The sequence below is a fragment of the Crassostrea angulata genome, chromosome 4 (assembly GCF_025612915.1).
Source record: "Crassostrea angulata isolate pt1a10 chromosome 4, ASM2561291v2, whole genome shotgun sequence".
NCBI lineage: Eukaryota > Metazoa > Mollusca > Bivalvia > Ostreida > Ostreidae > Magallana > Magallana angulata.
In genome coordinates, this window is record NC_069114.1 from 43,455,172 (window position 1) to 43,473,103 (window position 17,932).

The 17,932-nt window shown below is 35.5% G+C and overlaps 1 protein-coding gene and 1 long non-coding RNA gene across 2 annotated transcripts; one reads left to right on the forward strand and one right to left on the reverse strand.

The window, feature by feature from the left end:
* Positions 1-1,148: 1,148 nt before the first annotated feature.
* Positions 1,149-15,670, forward strand: LOC128181265 (uncharacterized). Its single transcript, XM_052849604.1, has 7 exons — positions 1,149-1,379; positions 2,894-4,073; positions 10,279-10,311; positions 10,705-10,975; positions 14,036-14,246; positions 14,441-14,626; positions 14,950-15,670. Exons 1-7 carry the CDS (start codon positions 1,323-1,325, stop codon positions 15,232-15,234), a joined length of 2,223 nt encoding a protein of 740 aa, XP_052705564.1. The 5' UTR covers positions 1,149-1,322; the 3' UTR covers positions 15,235-15,670.
* On the reverse strand, positions 12,280-13,575 carry LOC128181266 (uncharacterized). The gene is made up of 3 exons (XR_008243301.1): positions 13,299-13,575; positions 12,801-13,006; positions 12,280-12,630 (listed from the first exon to the last, which is right to left on the reverse strand). It is a non-coding gene; the product is annotated as an uncharacterized LOC128181266 (long non-coding RNA).
* Positions 15,671-17,932: the final 2,262 nt, after the last annotated feature.

Below are 17,932 nucleotides of genomic sequence, written 5' to 3' on the forward strand. Positions count from 1 at the left end.
ATGACAATAAAATACCTCTTAAATAGTCCCAAAGCTGAAAAAAGTAAATCTCTATAAATGAATCATCCATTGTCGTTTTGAGCAATTTTTTAAAATTGGGACCTTTCAAACATCATTAATCATGTTCTACAAAAGATAAAAATCAGAATTACTCATAAGATATAAAAGTTTATTTTTCAAATAATTTTTTATGAGCTCGACGTCTCGCTCTTTAAAGAATTGACGGACCCACAAAAGGCATCGAATACTCACAATACACGTCTAAACTTTCACACGGAGTCCTTGTCTAAAACTACAATAAAATTTGGCAAAGATCGATACCTGAATAGTGAGACATTGAACGGAGCAACAGGATTTTTTGTTTATTATTATTCTGCATACAGGTGCATGCAAACACGTATAAAGTGAAAATTAAAGAACAGCGCGCTTTCACCAATTTCCATTGAGTTTTATTTATATAAATTAGCAAGCTATACGGCGTGCGTGCGATGTATTTGAAGTTAGGACCACACACTGTATGTAAAAGAAACCAAAATATTAGCAACATAACGTGAACATTAGTTAGGAATTTTAAAATTTTTGTTAAAAGTTGAATAGCATTTCAATCAGCTGCATTGAAGTGAGTGTCCTAGACTATACAGATCATATCGTAACGGTTATAGGAAAAGGACCTTGGCTAGCTTTCTGTTATAGAAAGACAAACTCTTTATTTACATGAAATCTACATAGCTTACGTCTTAATTGAAGTCCGTATTCTTGAGTGTAGTCAGGGAGAAAATCGGTTTCAATAAAAACCCGCTGCCGACCAAGATATGTAGATTTAATTGTTCTTTTCCGACTCCCGGTACCCGACAAAAGAAGTGAATCACTCAGCTCCGAATATCTGTCTTATCTCTAATTTGTTTTATTCGGTTTTGATCCATTATCGGTCCGAGTTTTGAAATAATACTTAATCGTTAGTTACGTTGCTTTGACCCTTGGTCACTTGGACAACCCGTTATATAGATACAAAGGACGGCAGCTTAGCCCGATTTCTCACCAAACTTCTAAGATCCCCTGGATGTACACAGTGACTCTATTATTATTTCCATATCTAATCCATTTAAACATCCAAATACATTAATCGGAGAGACCGTTTTAAATACACAGACAATAATACCGCTCAGAGGGTTACATATGCTAATCGCTGGCTCATGCAAGCTTACACAGAATCTTCTAATTCAGAAGTCAGTCTTTGGTCACTTGTGTTTGGGTATTAAGGGAGAGAGGCAGTGGTGTTTAACTCTTAGGATTGCGGATACATGCATCTATATTTGTAAACAATGGGTCGAAGCAGCAAAGAATCGCGATCGGGAAGTCTAAGTTCCGATAAAACTGAGGTATGTTCAGCGTAAAAACACAAGCTTCTTGTTTTTAGAATCTTGTTGTGGTACCTTTGCAGACCTAAGCTTGATGTTTAAGTCATGGTTACTAAAATATTTGTATCATTCCTTGTACATGATAAAAATATTAAATAAAAGTTTTCGCTAAGTGTTCGCTTTGTTTTACGAGAATCAATGAATGACAAGCAAAAAGGTCATAAGTTCTGCTAGAAATATTTATACATCAAAGAGATTGATTTTTCCGATTCTACGAAAATTACTTTCTATATATTCCCAACCTTATTTGGTCCGTAAACCTTTATACATATGTTTGTTGAATTAAAAGCAATATTCTGTCTGATACGTTTGATTAGAAAAGTTTTAGTTTAAGATTGTTTGATACAAATAAACTAAAATTGAATAAACATGTGAACTTAAGTCAGCTTGTGAGCTTTAATTTTTCGACGAATTAAATATATAGGAATACAAAAATAAAAGGAGTACAAGAGCGCTGCAGAGACATGTCGTAGTTAGGGCTAAGTTGGTATCAGTTCTCTTCATTCTATTGTCTTTTGATGTTTTAGAATCCTGCTAGATTTACCATTTACCGAGCTTAGTGTTTGGTCTAGGTCAATTACAAATGGATTATTGGACAATAGATAATGAATTGACTTACTCTTTAAATATTAAAGTCCCAAACATTGTTCCGTGAATCAAACAAAGGAATATTTTAATGAAAGAGCAACTTTTGAAATTGAAGAAATTTATACCAACCCGTGATCCATTTGGGAAAGAAAACACAATTAAAGTCATTTAATTTGAAAGATCAAATAGTCAAATTTTTCTGAGCGTTAGATATTGAGCCGAGTCACCGTATGCGGTGAATTTTGATTATATCAAACCACCAAAATTAAAACACCGATAGAGGGGGGCATAGGTAGATATTCCAAGGGACCTCGAATTTGACGTAATATCAGTTGCGGATATTTAAACGACGAAGCAGTAGCAGTTTGTCCACACATTAACAGACCCTCCGATCTTTTTGTGGGATGCATTCCTTTAAATACAAGTTTGTACCGGTAAGAAAAGACAGTCTTGGAGAAAGAAAAAGATCAGGAATTGATTTTTTCCTTCACCAGAAACTTAACGTGATGATTATATAATCATTGGCCGGGTAGCTCTTTCGTGACTGGTACCGCGCAAAAAGCCCCGACACATTTCTGATCAATTTGGTGGAATAGGGAATGCAGCTACCCGAAGGAAACCGCTCTGGATGTGGTTTTACAGACCATGTATTCTAAAGCATCTATTGATTTTTTCATTGTGTATTTAATTTTTGAGATACACATCAGTTTTAGCGTGTAAATGCAATATAGTTCCCCAAATATTGACATTTCATGGGTCTTGAAATGGAGACTAAATCTGTTTGTATATAAATAATAGATTTTTTCATTGAAGTTAATCAAAGTTTTATATGGAGCTTTAAGCATGCTTTCATGTACATAGAATATATATTTTTCTTCCTTCAACAGACGGAGAGCTCAAGTTCCGGTTCCGGGAGGATGGAGCGGATACGACCGGAGAGGACGCCGAGACAAAAAGTGCAGTCTGTGTGGCGCAACGTCCGCTGGGCCGAATCCTTCCCCGATGAATCTCTATCCATGGAATCTACAGAACTGACTCCAAACTTCGCCCTCCGGAGAATAGTGTTGCTTTTCGAGACCAAAAAATACGATGAATGCGCAACCCTCATCAGGCGATTAAATTGTGTTACTTTTGGAAATATTCTGCAAGAAGTTCCCATGGAAGTGCTATTAGACTCCATGCCGTTTAGTCTTTCTATTTTAGAGGCGCTATATGTGAAACTTTCTGAAACAACATTGGAAACATTTCCAAAGGATCAGTTGCATATGGACCTCTTGGTTAAAAGGATGGTTGCTTGTTTCGCTAGAATGTCCCAATCTGGCAACAGAGCAGAGAAAAATTGCAACAGTTACTACCCGTCCTGTAGAAACATTTTACGTGTCGTTTCATTTGTAGATCCAAATATAAAGCAACAGTTAAAGCAGAAAAAGAAAGCGTTGGACAGGTGTTTAAAACATATGGGTCAGCACGGCCTCGTCGAATCATCTTGCGGAAGTCTTATGAATCTACACGATTCGTTGAAACAGGAACTCGATAAAATTGTTTTTCAGTACAGGAATGCTTTACAAAAACTGGATGAGATGAGTTTATCGGCAAAGCACCCGACAAGCAGTTCCGTCACTTCCGGTAAGGCTCCTACCGAGGTCAGCCACCAGCGGCTGATGCAAATGACGCGATCGGACGTGCAAGTCAGGATTATCAAGAACAGGACCTTGTTCAACATTGTAGAGCCCGCGGTCACCAATCAGTGCTTGAAAAAACTGTTCCATATATTGGAAAAACGGATAGAATATGACAAAGTGGCACTGTTTCACGATACCGAACTCCGCAAGTACTGTGATAATATTTCTGACGACGCTTACATGTCGGTGGTGATGAAGCAGTTTTCACAAGGATATAGCATCGTTCTACAGCTGCTGAGGGAAGTGTCTGAACTCGATGAGGCGACCTCAGAGGACGATGGGGGCATGGTCTCCAGTGACGACGATATCATGACCCCCATAACCCGTATGGATAGGTCAAGGACGTTCAATGGGTTCACGCACGTCCTTCCACACAAAGCAAACGGTGGGTACAATTTGGTATTGATTATTATTAGCACTTGGCAAATTACATCTCTCTCTCTCTCTCTCTCTCTCTCTCTCTCTCTCTCTCTCTCTCTCTCTCTCTCTCTCTCTCTCTCTCTGTGCATGTATGTGTGCACTTGTGCAATAAAATATTCACTAAAATACATTTTGCACTATGCAATAGTGTTTGCAACATATGTCATCTATCGATCGATAGATAGATTGGATTTACCCTAAAAAATACATTATCGCGTTTCATTTTTTTTCACATAGAAATTAAATTCAAAAGTGTCACTGAATAAAATTAAATAATCTAGTAGTGAATCATTCATTGAGAGTAAGTACAGACAAATATATCGTAGATACAAAATGCTTAAGTAAGAAACTTTATGGGTAAAAACGAATTAAAGTGACCTCTTTCTTTGATAAGTATAACAATTTTTTTTTTACAAGAGCAAACATTTTAATTTAAACATTTTTACGCATAAATTGAATCAAGTGCATAATACGTAGAGTATATCTGAAAACATTGTGAAAGCCAAAATCCCATTGATGACATTCCGTAATTGTCAAGTAGAATAAAAATGGAAACTGTTAAACTCTTTGGAAGTTCTTAAAAACTGGTATGAAAATTAATTCAGAAGTGTCTCAACAAGAGATGAGTTCCTATAAGAAGAGTCTATTCACTCCTCCAAGAGAAAGCGAAGGGTTTGTGGCTTAGTCCACCGTACCGCAACTTATGTTCCAATTGTGTATTTAAGTGAGATTGTGCAAAGATGTACTGATTTTTGTTTGATTTAAGGGCTGGTTGGATATAATTAAAAAAATCTTTGATGTCTAAAATCGAAATAATCCTGACATTAATTCAACCAATTATCACTGTTTGGTTTGTTTGCAGTAGCATTAGTAACTGAAGCTGTTTCATTCTCGAGGATATGTATAAAATACTATGCGTTCCTTTAACATCATTTTTAAGAAAGATGATTTAAAATTCGAACACCCGGATGTCTCGAAGTATTTCCGTGGTCCCCTGAACTTCAAGATACCAATATTTACCTGTATATAATAATAGCGATTTTTTATAAAAAAAAAAGGCATATTAATTCTATGCTAGAATGCATATCAAGGACGAAGAATTTCCAAACGTATCTTTTGTTGTGTTCAGTAATCGGACTTCGATGAATGCTTACAGAGCCTGGTGCATAATGATGTATTTAAATTTATTTAAAGGTTCGTTAATCAGTAGGTGTCGTTTTACCATCCATAAATGTGTCTCAACTTATTCCGAATCTGTTAACATGTTTACTAAATTTGATAGAATTGCTTTATGCAAGTCATGCAAACATGCATTGTCTTTAAAGAAAGGATCCTCAGACAAAGCAATCATCGGGCACCCTGTTAAAATGTTTTTAGACGGTTGATAGTTTTTAAAGTTGCAAATACAGGTTGTCAGTTTAATTAGTGGTATGAATTCTATTATTAAAATTAAAGCATTGCTGCCCCCAAGCACTAAATTTAAAATAAAACGAAAAACGAGACCTACAATAAAGGTGATGGTTGCTTGAAAACAGCCAGACACCAAAACCCACCCCTCCAAAATGAAAAAAAAAACTCCAAACAAACAATATGCAAACAAACAGACCCTGCCCCAAATAAAGACCAGAAAAAAACATCAACGCTAGACCTTGTACCTTTAAGTTTGTGTGTGTTTGTAAAGTAACATATAACCATCTTGAATAAAACGATATGAAGCAGAATGCAATTAAAAAATAGTTATATATTTTAAGAGAGTGAATGGGGAGTTTGTTCCCCGAACTCTTAAAAAACTTAATTGATATGCTACAGTTACATGTATTTGTTACTTAAACACAAATAAGATTCTATATGTTAAGTAAAAAGATTTTATTTAAGTAACGCATAACCGATTCTTATTTTCTTTCGGTGTATGTTTCACAAGACAGTTCCCTTAGGGTTACACATTTTTTCCTTCGTCAATGTTGAATTTTCTAGAGAAAATGTACTATAGAAAGTTATAAACGTTGTATATTGTTATCCCGAAGCCAAATATTAACTTACAAAATGCGATTACTTGAATATATATGCATTTTCTCTTTTTTTAAATACATATAATAACGGCCATAAGAAGAACAAATAGTAGAAAATGAGAAATAAAATGCATATACCTCGGCCCGTTATATTTTATGATGTTAATAGTAAACATATAAGTTCCACGGGGTTCTAAGATTGACGATGTAATGGCAGTTTATCGAGGCAAAGCTTGAGTGTCCCTTCTTGGTAACCGTTGGCCTTCTCCGCGCTCCTAGATTATCGACCACTTCAATTGAGATGTTGCCTTTTTGTGTCTCCCCCAGGTGGTGAAAGAAAAGCTCATTACAGTGCGAATGAAAAGTGATATTACATAATCACGGAGAAGAGCGTTTTAACTCACGTCAAACGCCTTGATTTAGATACCCGTTGTATTTGCAGATTTGTAAATAAAGCGTGTTTTATATGCAGAGATTAGATTCTGAAGTGTCTTCATAAGTATTCATAAGTAAAATGAAGGATTTGTGTATGCATTTACACGAAATAGAGTTTCTTTGCATATATTATTCTTGGGGTGCTCGGGGGTATAAGTCGTTTAAGAAGAAGAACGATCCAATCTTTGAGTTTGTATAAATTTGACGTAATATTGGCAGATATTATAAATCTAATAAATTAAAGCCGTTTATTGGGGACAATGACTTTGACATATTGCCTGTACCTTGTCCGCACTTGGCGATATTCTGCTCTATATTTGATGAATTTGTCAAAACCTTCCGTCTTGCTCATTGCGCAGGAACAAAACACGACCGGAAGCCAATGTCTTCTGCTGCATGTAATTGAATAAATCGTCTGAGATAGCCATCAAGGTCGTTAGACCCATAGGAGCTTATCTCTTTCACACTTTGGCGACTTTATAAAGAAAAGCGGTTTAATGCCCCATTTGGTGTTTTAGCACGCTTGTAACTATATATCTATTAAGCATGTTTGAACTCGAGAGCATATATAATGCGCACACCGTATATATACGACAATTTAAAAGTACGATGTTATTTTAAATAGCAGTCTTTAAATGTACATCATTTTATTATCAGCGAACATTTATATCTGTATTGTTACAAAAACAACAACACATCCGATATAAACATATGGGACATGGATATTCTGATACCTTCCCCCCTCCTTAAAAATCTCACTAAACCATTAAAAATGTAAATGTTTTAGCATTCGATAATGATTAAGTGAGTGAGTAAGTAAGAAATAGTTTATTTTAGTGACATTGTGCATATAAGACATCTGTAATTATACAAAATATGTGTCAAAAATGAATAATTAAATTGGCATACAGTTCCAGGTATATTAAAGTGATTGACCGGTTAACATTTCGTGCCGTATTGTCTTTTTATGTATATTGTAGATTACTTAATTGTTTTCTTACAGCTGGTTGTTACCGTACATTTCAAGCAATACACATAAAAACGGAAACTGAGACTAATCCGTTTCAAATGACTAAATCTAATAAAACAGGTGAACCGTAAACTGATAAACGGTATAAACTGGAAAACTCCGAAATACGAAGAAATTATCGGACGAAGAATCTCTCCACTTCACGCGGGAAATACCTTTTGTTGTATCTATGTACATCTGTATATTTCATATGCAAATCTGTTTTTGTGTTTCTACAATATGATATGGGATATCATATTCAGGACGACTTTCAAAGTCATCTGGTACAGAGCATGATCAAACTGGGCCCGCACACACTATATATGAATCGATTGTTGGTATTTGGCTCGCGTGCTCTGGGACCCTGGGACCCTATATTCGGCTCGTACAACAATACAAGGTGTTGATTGATGCAGCGCTTGTTCTGTTCCGACATTGGTCACTACACGCGTGAGGACACGAATCCAGTTTTCCCTGTCGTGCAAGAATTGCAATTCTCCTCACTGCTCGGTGAATCAGAGGAACTTGTCCTGAACATTATTTTGGGTATTTTCACTTCTGTGATGGTGTCTAGAAACACCTTTTTGGACGATTAGAACCTTGATTTTGTCTTGTTAATAGGAAGATACCGGGCTCAAAAATGTTTCATATGAAAAAGCGAGATTATCAGACTTTGCCGTCAGGGTGTGCGGAAAAATTGTCGATGAGCTTGTGTTCAAAGCTTTGTTCTAACCCTAAACATGGACACAAAAAATCCCGTGAGTATTCGTATTTACTTCTGTTTCGTACCCTTAAAAATTTACGAATAATGATAATTACATAAAATTGTCGTTTAAAGTTTATTTTTAAATAGATGACAGTCTTTATTTAAAAAAAAACGCTTAATGACAAAAGAATAGAAAAGAAATGTTTTGTAATAAAGCTTGTCTCTGCATTCCTTGTTAGGAGTAGGATAGGGGAAAATCGCGCTGATTTAAAGCTGAAATGATTAAATATACTACATTGTCACAAAGAATGTTAAAGTGGAATCTTTAACAAAGACAGCCCGAAGTAGTGAAGGTTAGTCCGTCCTTGAAAAGGGAAAATTGGAAACAGTATACCTAGACTGTGGAAGATTTTAGATAAGTTGGGATAGAAATACATGTAGATTTCAAATTGTGATTGTTAAACCAATTTACGGCATCAGATGCACTCTCTATATTGGACGTTGAAATGATCATGGAAAAACACGTGATTCAGGTATAAGAAATAAATCGCCCTTAAAATGTAAAGTCATCTCTAGCTATCCGGTAATAAAATTCGAAAACGATGAACTCATATTGATCCACCAAACAAACAAACAAACGAAAAAAGCATCGCTATTTCCAATATTAAATTAACTCTGTTGCAAAAAAACAAAACAAAAAACAAAAACAACCCCCCCCCCCCAAAAAAAGAAAACCAACCAAAACGGTAGGGGTGACTCGTTCATGTACGTGCCTAAAAATGAATTTTTGTCAACAGACAAACAATGAAAATATAATACAAATGTTTTAATCTTCAAATACCCAAGACTAAGCAAACACTGGACTATAGTTATTATGAATATCGAAAACATTTACCGATTCAAGAAAGAAACGAGAAGGACATGTATCTAAATGGTCGATTTGAATTACCGTAATTCTATTAATTTATCATTATCAAAGCCGATGTAAACTTCTTCGAGTAGTTTATATATTTACCATTGATCAGGATACACAATAAATTTTATAGACACTAAAAAGCATTTTACAATGTTGAACATTTGTGATTAATACCTCTTGTAAAAGTGTACATTATAGAAAGCTTTATTACATATAATTTTTCTAGAAATTCCGCCTTTCAATTTGATGCACAATATGATTTATTATTATTATCAAAACTTTATGTGTTACACCGGTTGTTTTTTAATTACATCTAAAATTTTTTACAATTTACATATAACTACTACACCGTATTTAGTTCACAAAAACGAACAATGTAATAGAGAAATGTATTAAAAATGTATTATAATAGAACATTTTACATTTTGAAAGAAAAACATCGTGAATTCCAGGTTAAGAGTCCTCTCAAGGACAAATCATGTAGGCCCTTCCTTGTACAGCGTGTATGCAATGAAGCACAATGGCTTTAGAATTCATGTTTTCTCTGTTTTATTGTTGAATACAAGAATTAGTGTGGGCATGGTGGTGATAAGTGGATTTTGACGACACAAAGTACAAGTTATTCAAACAAATTAATTGAACAGGACCATGGAATTATTCCTGTTTATTGTTTATATTGTGATTTAGGCGAACAGGTGTATTCAGGTACAATATTGTACGCTAAAGAGCGATAACTGGGGAATATTACTTGACAGAGTGTATTTACAGAGTTACGGTTTTTTTTCATGTTAATAAATTAGTAATAACATTTTTCAGACGCACAAAAACATGTATTTAAATAGCAAGATATATATACAATATACATCAAGTTAAACACAAACAGTCTTACCATGTATGTCACATCTATGGTTTTTTTCTTTTACGTAAAGGTTTGCAAGTTTCTTTGATGACTTGCATCTCAATTCAAACGATACTAACTTTAATATATGTTTTACGCTACTTTCACTTTTGTTCATATCTTAAAAAAAGTAATTCAAGATATAGACGTCATTCATATTTTATTGATTTTTTGTTTGTAAATTTTAATCTATTTAGGAGGCAGTACAGGTTATAAGCGCATGCGTGGACGTAAGTTTATGTATTTGTATTTGGGGGAGCGTGTCTGGAATAATTTGTTGGTGCAGATGTGTGACACTGATTACTAATTAGTTTTATTAATTAGATATTTCGGGAAGACTCTGATTTACTACATTCTTGTAATAATGTTTAATCAGGCATGGGTATCTTTAACAAAATATTATTACCAACTTCAACCAACTAATGAAAAAATGTTTAAAAAGAACCCAATAACTTGCTGACTTGCATGACATATTGAACAGGTATAAAAGTTTTCTATAATTTTAAAGCTTTAACATATTAATTATTAATTTTCCTGTTCTAACCTATATGCACTGAGAGTATCTAAGAAATATTTCATGTTTTTATATTTTTAATTGTTATCGATTTCTGTAAATTTTTCAGGACTTCGTCCCTCCATCATTTCCGGTCCCTTTCCATGCAAACCGGAAACAGCGCCATCTAATGGACTCGTCAATGGACACGCTACAGTGGTTCCGTCCTCTCTGTCTTCCCTGACGTCAGTGTTTCTGACCAATGGCAGTCGACACAGCAATGGTTACTCGGACACGGTGGAAAAGTTAGAGCAGGAGGTCAACAATCTAAAAGTGGAGCTACAGAAAAGTCAAGAGGCAGTCAAAAAGCTGCAGGACAGAGAAAAACAGCTCCAAGAACGGTAAACATTTAAAAAGTACTGTAGCCATGGAAACGCTTACATCAAAATACTGACAGTAAATATGTACATGAATATGCAAGGCATGTTTGTAATTACTCTTATATTTAAAAGAACAAAGGCACAAAAAATACTTTGCTAAGATATTTTGAGACTACACAGATTTAAACATGTTTTTGATGAGTTATACACTCGTGTCGCTTCTTTCAAATTTGAAAGTAACCTGTGTGAGTCAATAAAATTTGAATGCGAATTTCAGGCTGTCCACAGAGGCACACAGTCTTTTTAATGGAGGTTTGAATGGTCACTTTGAGGATCTCTCACTGGCCAGTCGACCGTCGGAACTCGTCCGTCAATCGGACCACCAAAATGTCACAACTGACCTGTTGTGATGGGTTCTTTTAACATTTACCCCTTATGAAATCATATGGATGACTCTTTTTTTCCAATAAACAACAACAATATGAAAAAAAATAACAATAAATTTATCTACATATGTATAAAGAAATTATGAATCATAGTTCTCAACGGGCCTCCATAATCCCGTGCGTCTTTCTACCACGCTCCACCACTTTCCACCACGTTCCACCACGATCCACCACGCTCCACCACGATCCACCAAAATCCACCCCGTTCCCAGGTTAACAATAACTTAAGAATTATAAAATTGGTCACTGAGTTGTGGCAATAAAAATACAGAAAATGTAGGCAATCAGGTCTCGCAACGCCAGCGCTAACAAAATCCACACAGGCTACATGTTCCCTAGATCACACAGCAGGGGAGACACGAGAGACACACCCAAGTTCACACAGCAAGGGCTTAACATACACGAAAATACTGCTCGGCGTCCAGACCTCTTCTCACAAAAGTCAGCCCACACCCCATATATATAGTCATCAAAACTAACCAAACAAGTTTTACTACTCTAGATACTAAATATAGCGACATCCGGCAACACCCCTAATAAGCTTCTACGTAAACCTGCCAAACAGGTTCGAAGAGAATCCCAATCTAAACATAGTAACATCGAGAACGGAACAACCCAGTGACCAATAAAGCGTAAATAAATGAACGATAACTTAGATCTATAAACGATAACTCTTACATTAAATATAGTAGACAAATATAGAACCAATTAAAAAAAAATCATTGGCATAATGTCTATTGTGACAATACCTCCGATCCTAAGACACAAAATACCATTTTGTGAAAAACCTACTAAAAACTATGTACACACACTGCAAATTACATGTACTCTGGAAAAACACGACTGAGAAAATCAGCCCCAATATTATCCACACCTTTGATAACTTCTGTTCTGAAATTGAACGCCTGTAGAAAAAGAGACCATCTCATCAATCTACCGTTGGATGCCTTAATCTTCTGTAAATGTAACAATGGTCTATGGTCAGTCTCTAGAACAAATAATCTACCATATAAATATGGATGGAATTTCTTTAAAGCCCATACAATGGCGAGACACTCTTTCTCAACTACCGAATAACGCTGTTCTCTGTCTAGCAGTTTCCGGCTTGCATATGCAACAGGATATTTGCGTACGTCATGCTCCTGCATTAACACTGCGCCAATTCCATGGTTAGATGCGTCTGTTCTCAAGATAAATGGTTTCGTCAAATCTGGTAATCTGAGAATTGGACTAAAAAGTAACATGGATTTTAAACGTTTGAATGAATTTTCCTGTTCAGTTTTCCATTCAAATTTGTTTGGAACACCTTTCTTTGTTAGATCAGTTAAGGAAGCAGCAATTGTAGAAAAATTGGGAACAAATTTCCGATAATATCCTATCAGACCAAGGAAAGATCTAACCTGCTTCTTCGTTTCTGGTCTAGGTGCTTCTTCGATTGCTTCCAGTTTCTCGTTGGATGGTTGTATCGTCCCACCTCCAACAATATGGCCTAAATACTGTAGTCTTGTCTGCGCTATCTCACATTTCGATGGCTTGGCAGTCAACTTCGCCTTCCGTAGTCTATCCAACACCTTTTTAAGTTCTGCAATATGTTCTTCAAAAGTTTCTGTATGAATAAGAATGTCATCAACAAAACTGTCAGTGTGATCTAAACCTTTTAAAACTTTCCGCATGAGCCTATTAAAGGTTGCTGGACTATTAGACATCCCGAACGGCATTACCTTGAATCTGTATAGCCCATCTGGTGTTAAGAAAGATGTTAAATCTTTATCTTGTTCTTTCATAGGAATCTGCCAATACCCTTTACACAAATCGAGTTTAGAAAAGAAACGACTGTTACTGATTTTTGTCATAATTTCATCAGGATCTGGCATTGGTTCAGGGTCAAAAATGGTTACCTTATTCAAGTTACGAAAATCCACGCAGATTCTCTTGCTACCATCGGACTTCTTCGCAACGACAATCGAACTAGCGTAAGGTGACTCTGATGGTTCAATAATGTCCATATCGATCATATTCTGAATTTCCGCTCGAACTGCACTCCTAACTGCATACGGAATCTGATATGGTCTGTTCCTGATTGGTTCCTTCGTAGTTAGATGAACCTCATGCTGAATAAGGTCAGTCCTACCAGGTAAATCTGTCAAAACATCCTGAAATTCATTCAAAACAGTGTTTATGGTTGTAAGTTGATCTGATGCCAGTGAGCAATTTACCTTAACATCTGAAAATGATTCTGTCGCTTTCATGGGGAGAAGATGTAACAAATGTTCATTACTAGAATCCTCCGTCTCCTCTGATTCCAAAACAACACATGATGCAAGCGGTATTCTTGAGTCTGGAATTCGTTCTTCTCGAACATTATATTTCTTCAATAGATTCACATGAAATAAGCGAAGTCGTCCATTCATATCGATCTTGTAATCAGTTTGTCCTACCCTTTCGACAACTTTGAAAGGTCCTTTCCACTGCATTAAAAGTTTGTTATTATCAGTTGGAAGTAAAAGGAGAACGAAATCACCAACCTTGAAATATCGAGACTTTGCCTGTTTTTGATGAGTTATACACTCGTGTCGCTTCTTTCAAATTTGAAAGTAACCTGTGTGAGTCAATAAAATTTGAATGCGAATTTCAGGCTGTCCACAGAGGCACACAGTCTTTTTAATGGAGGTTTGAATGGTCACTTTGAGGATCTCTCACTGGCCAGTCGACCGTCGGAACTCGTCCGTCAATATGGCGACTTGTACAGCAGGATCCGAATGGACGCGTTAGATGCCCTGGATAGAATTGGGCAACTTGATGATCTCTCGGTTCTCAAAGAGAAGATACTATTCTCTGTGGTAGTGGTACGTGGGTCTTACGAAATTCCAATTGCAACTTCTCGGACCTTACCGGCGGATCAAAAAAAAAATGTTACGCTTGTCGGAAAGACCTGCCGAGAAGTTGCGATTGTGATGTTTCCTTTTGAGTTGAATGATCATAGATCTTTAAAACTTAATGTAAACGTAATATCAGTAATCGTATTCAATATATTCAACAGCTATCCTTTCGGGGAGCCCAACAAGCGGTTCATGAACTCAGGGGCAAGGTGCGACATTTGCTCAACCTTCCGCATCCCGACGCCCATAGAAACCAGTTTGATCCGCTCTGTAATCACATGGAGATCCAAGTTGCGCAATACCTATGCAAGACAGCAGGAAACTTTGACGTTTCGCTGACAATTGAGGTAGTACACGTGACTGTTTCAGGATTATTTCTTTCAATGAGAAACATATCAGTTACTCTGTTATGACACATGCATGACAGCAATTCTTTTAAGTTTAAACCATAAATTTAACAAAATATATATAATACATTGTATTGCAGTGCATCATACTTTTTTGCAATCGTCACTGCATGCACAAACAATTGTTGGACTTTGTATTTGTATCGTTTTGGGAAATGCTAGCCAAAAGACAAAAGAATCAATGTTTGCTCAATGCACGTCTTTCATCTGTCTGTATTATACATGTCCACATATGGAATATTTAATTATGTATTGTTTTACAGGAAGTTTGTTCACAAATCTACGCAACCTTGTACGACTACCCAGTGCTGAAGGATTGCCAAGGACTGAGGTCGTACGTCGCAGCATGTGTTCAGGTCGCCTGGGGTCTGTCGGTCCAGAATCCACCGTTCCTCATCATGTACGATGCACGGCAGTTTCATCCTGATTTGCACGTCCGGTTTCACACGTCCGACCCAGAGTCGGTTGCTATTAAAAACTTTTTGTGGCCTGCTCTTACGGAAGGATACAACGGACCTTGCGTCTACAAAGGCGTTGTAATCACGTGACACCGTTCGTTCTTCTCACAACTTCCGATTCACCGATTCTTCCGACAACAACGATAGTGCAACAATGATCAAAGTGCAAATAAGGATAAACATATGTGGACACGGTGACACATTCAGTCGTGATTTTGTTTTACATGTACGGTATGGCCTTGCCGTGTTTGAACTGCTCTCATGTACTGAATAGAAATCATTGAGGGAGTATTGCAATATACAATCGGCTCAAGATGGAAAAAGAAATGTAACATTTATATTTTTTTTCCATATTTCATGATGAATGCATTTTTTTGATATATTCCCATGAAAACAGTACGCAGGACAGCAATGGTTTTCATATAAAGTCATCTGCTTGTCATGTACAATATACCATGCATTTATTAAATATGTGCTTCAGAAAATGTCCCAGTATTATAAAAAAATGTATTTTTTGAATAAAAAAAACATTTGTTTTTTGTCATTGTTACGAACTGTTATATTAATTACTATCGACAGACGGTGAATGAAAAAAAGTAATAAACTTGCATCAGTTGTAAGAATATCAACTCTTCTACGCAGTCCCGTCACTTACATGTATATGCGTTCATATTTTACTTAACCTCCACGCTCTCAACTCAATGCTTAAAGAGCAAATCAATTCAAAAATATTTCTCTATTAGAATAATAAGGATACATTCATTTTTAATGAGTTCATAGGTTGTATCGTACTCTTTATTTGCGTTTGCAGATTTTTGTTGTTGTTGAAATATCAGATACATGAGTTTTTCATATCATTATTGAACAAGAAATAACCTATATATATCAACGGCCATATTGATACAACAAGGCGGTGTATTGCTTGTTGAAATCAGCTATACGTATACAATGTACATGAAGATTACAACAGTAACTTTTCTCTCCAAGACACAAATTATTTATTTAAAGTAATAAATAAAAATAAATAAATAAAAAGGAATTATTTAAATGCATCGAATTATTAATTATAGGCAAATATAAAAATACACATCTATATACAGGAATCAATGGTGTTGGGATTTCTCACCTTGTGAGCATGCTGTGAGGGGATTTCTGTTTTATTTCATATTCGGAATAATTCTCACATTAAGCATACCACCAATCCATTAATTTATCAGGCTTGCACTCGTCTTCTGGTATGCGATCCTCGTTTTAAAACATTTTGTTTAAAAGAGTTGGAAATAAAGTTGAAGTGTGTCCCGAATTTTTGAATGACAAATTATGATATTATTCTATACAAGTACTTAAAAGGGTGTCAGACCACTTGTATAAACAATTTATCTTTTAAAAAAAGTCAGATTTTCGGTGAATAAACTTTATTATGTTATAAATGCACATTAAATGCTCCTTTTACGTGTCATGAAACATATGATTCTAAAATCAACAAGCTACAATGTATCATTAAGAAGATACATAAAATATTCGTTTATGTTCCTTGATTCGTTATTTCTTCTTCTTTTTTTTACACAATCCCCCCCCCCCACCCACCCCCACCCAATGGTTTTAAAAGCAAATGTTTCATATGATCTATTTTGGAATGGGTGGACAGTAGTGCATCTCCTCTTTTAATTTTTTTTGACTAATTATGATTTTAAGTTACAGAGTCATAAAACTAAAATTTGATTTCATATTATAAAGAGATGTTAATGTATCATCTGGAAATTATTTCATAACTATGTTCATATCTCTAATTCAATATTGATATCGATACCTTGATCTTTTACTTTTTAGTTTGAAAATCCTAAAGAGTAATTTTTGAATTTCTGAGCGTCATCTTATTAGATTTTATAGCTAAAAAAGTTGAAGATGTTATCTGGAAATCTTTTCATACGTATATGACTTGAACTTGCATAAAACCTTAAACTTTGACCCTTTGACTTCAAACCATAGAGACATTTAACTCATGTATGAAGTCGTCAAAAGCTCAAGCATTTTTTAGGAAAAATATCGGGAACTAAATGCAATAGAGCAGACAGACACACAGACAGATTTCAATCAATATTCATAGCTTTTAGTCAGGGTGTATCAGTGTTTTTGTGAGAAAGTTATAATACAGGTATCAATATTTCTATACCTAACTAAACATCTACAAAGAGGAGATTCACCTGTTAGTTTACAATTTCTTCTATGACAGTATATAAAGGTTAAGAGTTGTAGTAAAATTTTAAATATGTGCATGTGTTTATATGTACATTATGTTCTCTGTCTCGCTTTATAGCGTGGGTGTTTATGAAAAAAATACATGACGTTAATAAATGAATTTTTAACCTTAAGTTGATTCATTCTCCTTTCAATTGTTCTAACAGTAAACTTACATCTGTTCATGATTTCGGGATCAAACGGTCAAGGGAGTCAGTGGGTCGTATAAACTGACCTGGCCGCCGTATATACTTACAAGGTAATTAGAATCTGGTGCAGACCTGTTGTTATATAGCCGACCTGTGGCTCTCAAGGGGGTGAATTATAACCATCAAGAGGTTTATTAAGTGAAAGAAAAACAGCATCATAAACTTAATCTAATCATTGACTTCTCCAGAATTCCTTTCCTGGGATAGTAGTATAAAGTTTCTTAACCAATCATATTTCATAAGTAGTTTTCTGACCGCCCCATTCCCTGTAAAAATTCTCATTTCTCCAAATTTATTTAAATTGTTTTTAACAGCGTGCGCTGCAAGGAGTGGAGGTTTTT

Excerpts from the sequence above, each read along its gene's own strand:
- LOC128181265 (XM_052849604.1), top strand. The coding sequence starts at position 1,323 with ATGGGTCGAAGCAGCAAAGAATCGCGATCGGGAAGTCTAAGTTCCGAT. Across the intron at positions 10,976-14,035 it reads GAAAAACAGCTCCAAGAACG|GCTGTCCACAGAGGCACACA; the intron begins GTAAACATTTAA and ends TGCGAATTTCAG. Across the intron at positions 14,247-14,440 it reads TACTATTCTCTGTGGTAGTG|CTATCCTTTCGGGGAGCCCA; the intron begins GTACGTGGGTCT and ends TATATTCAACAG.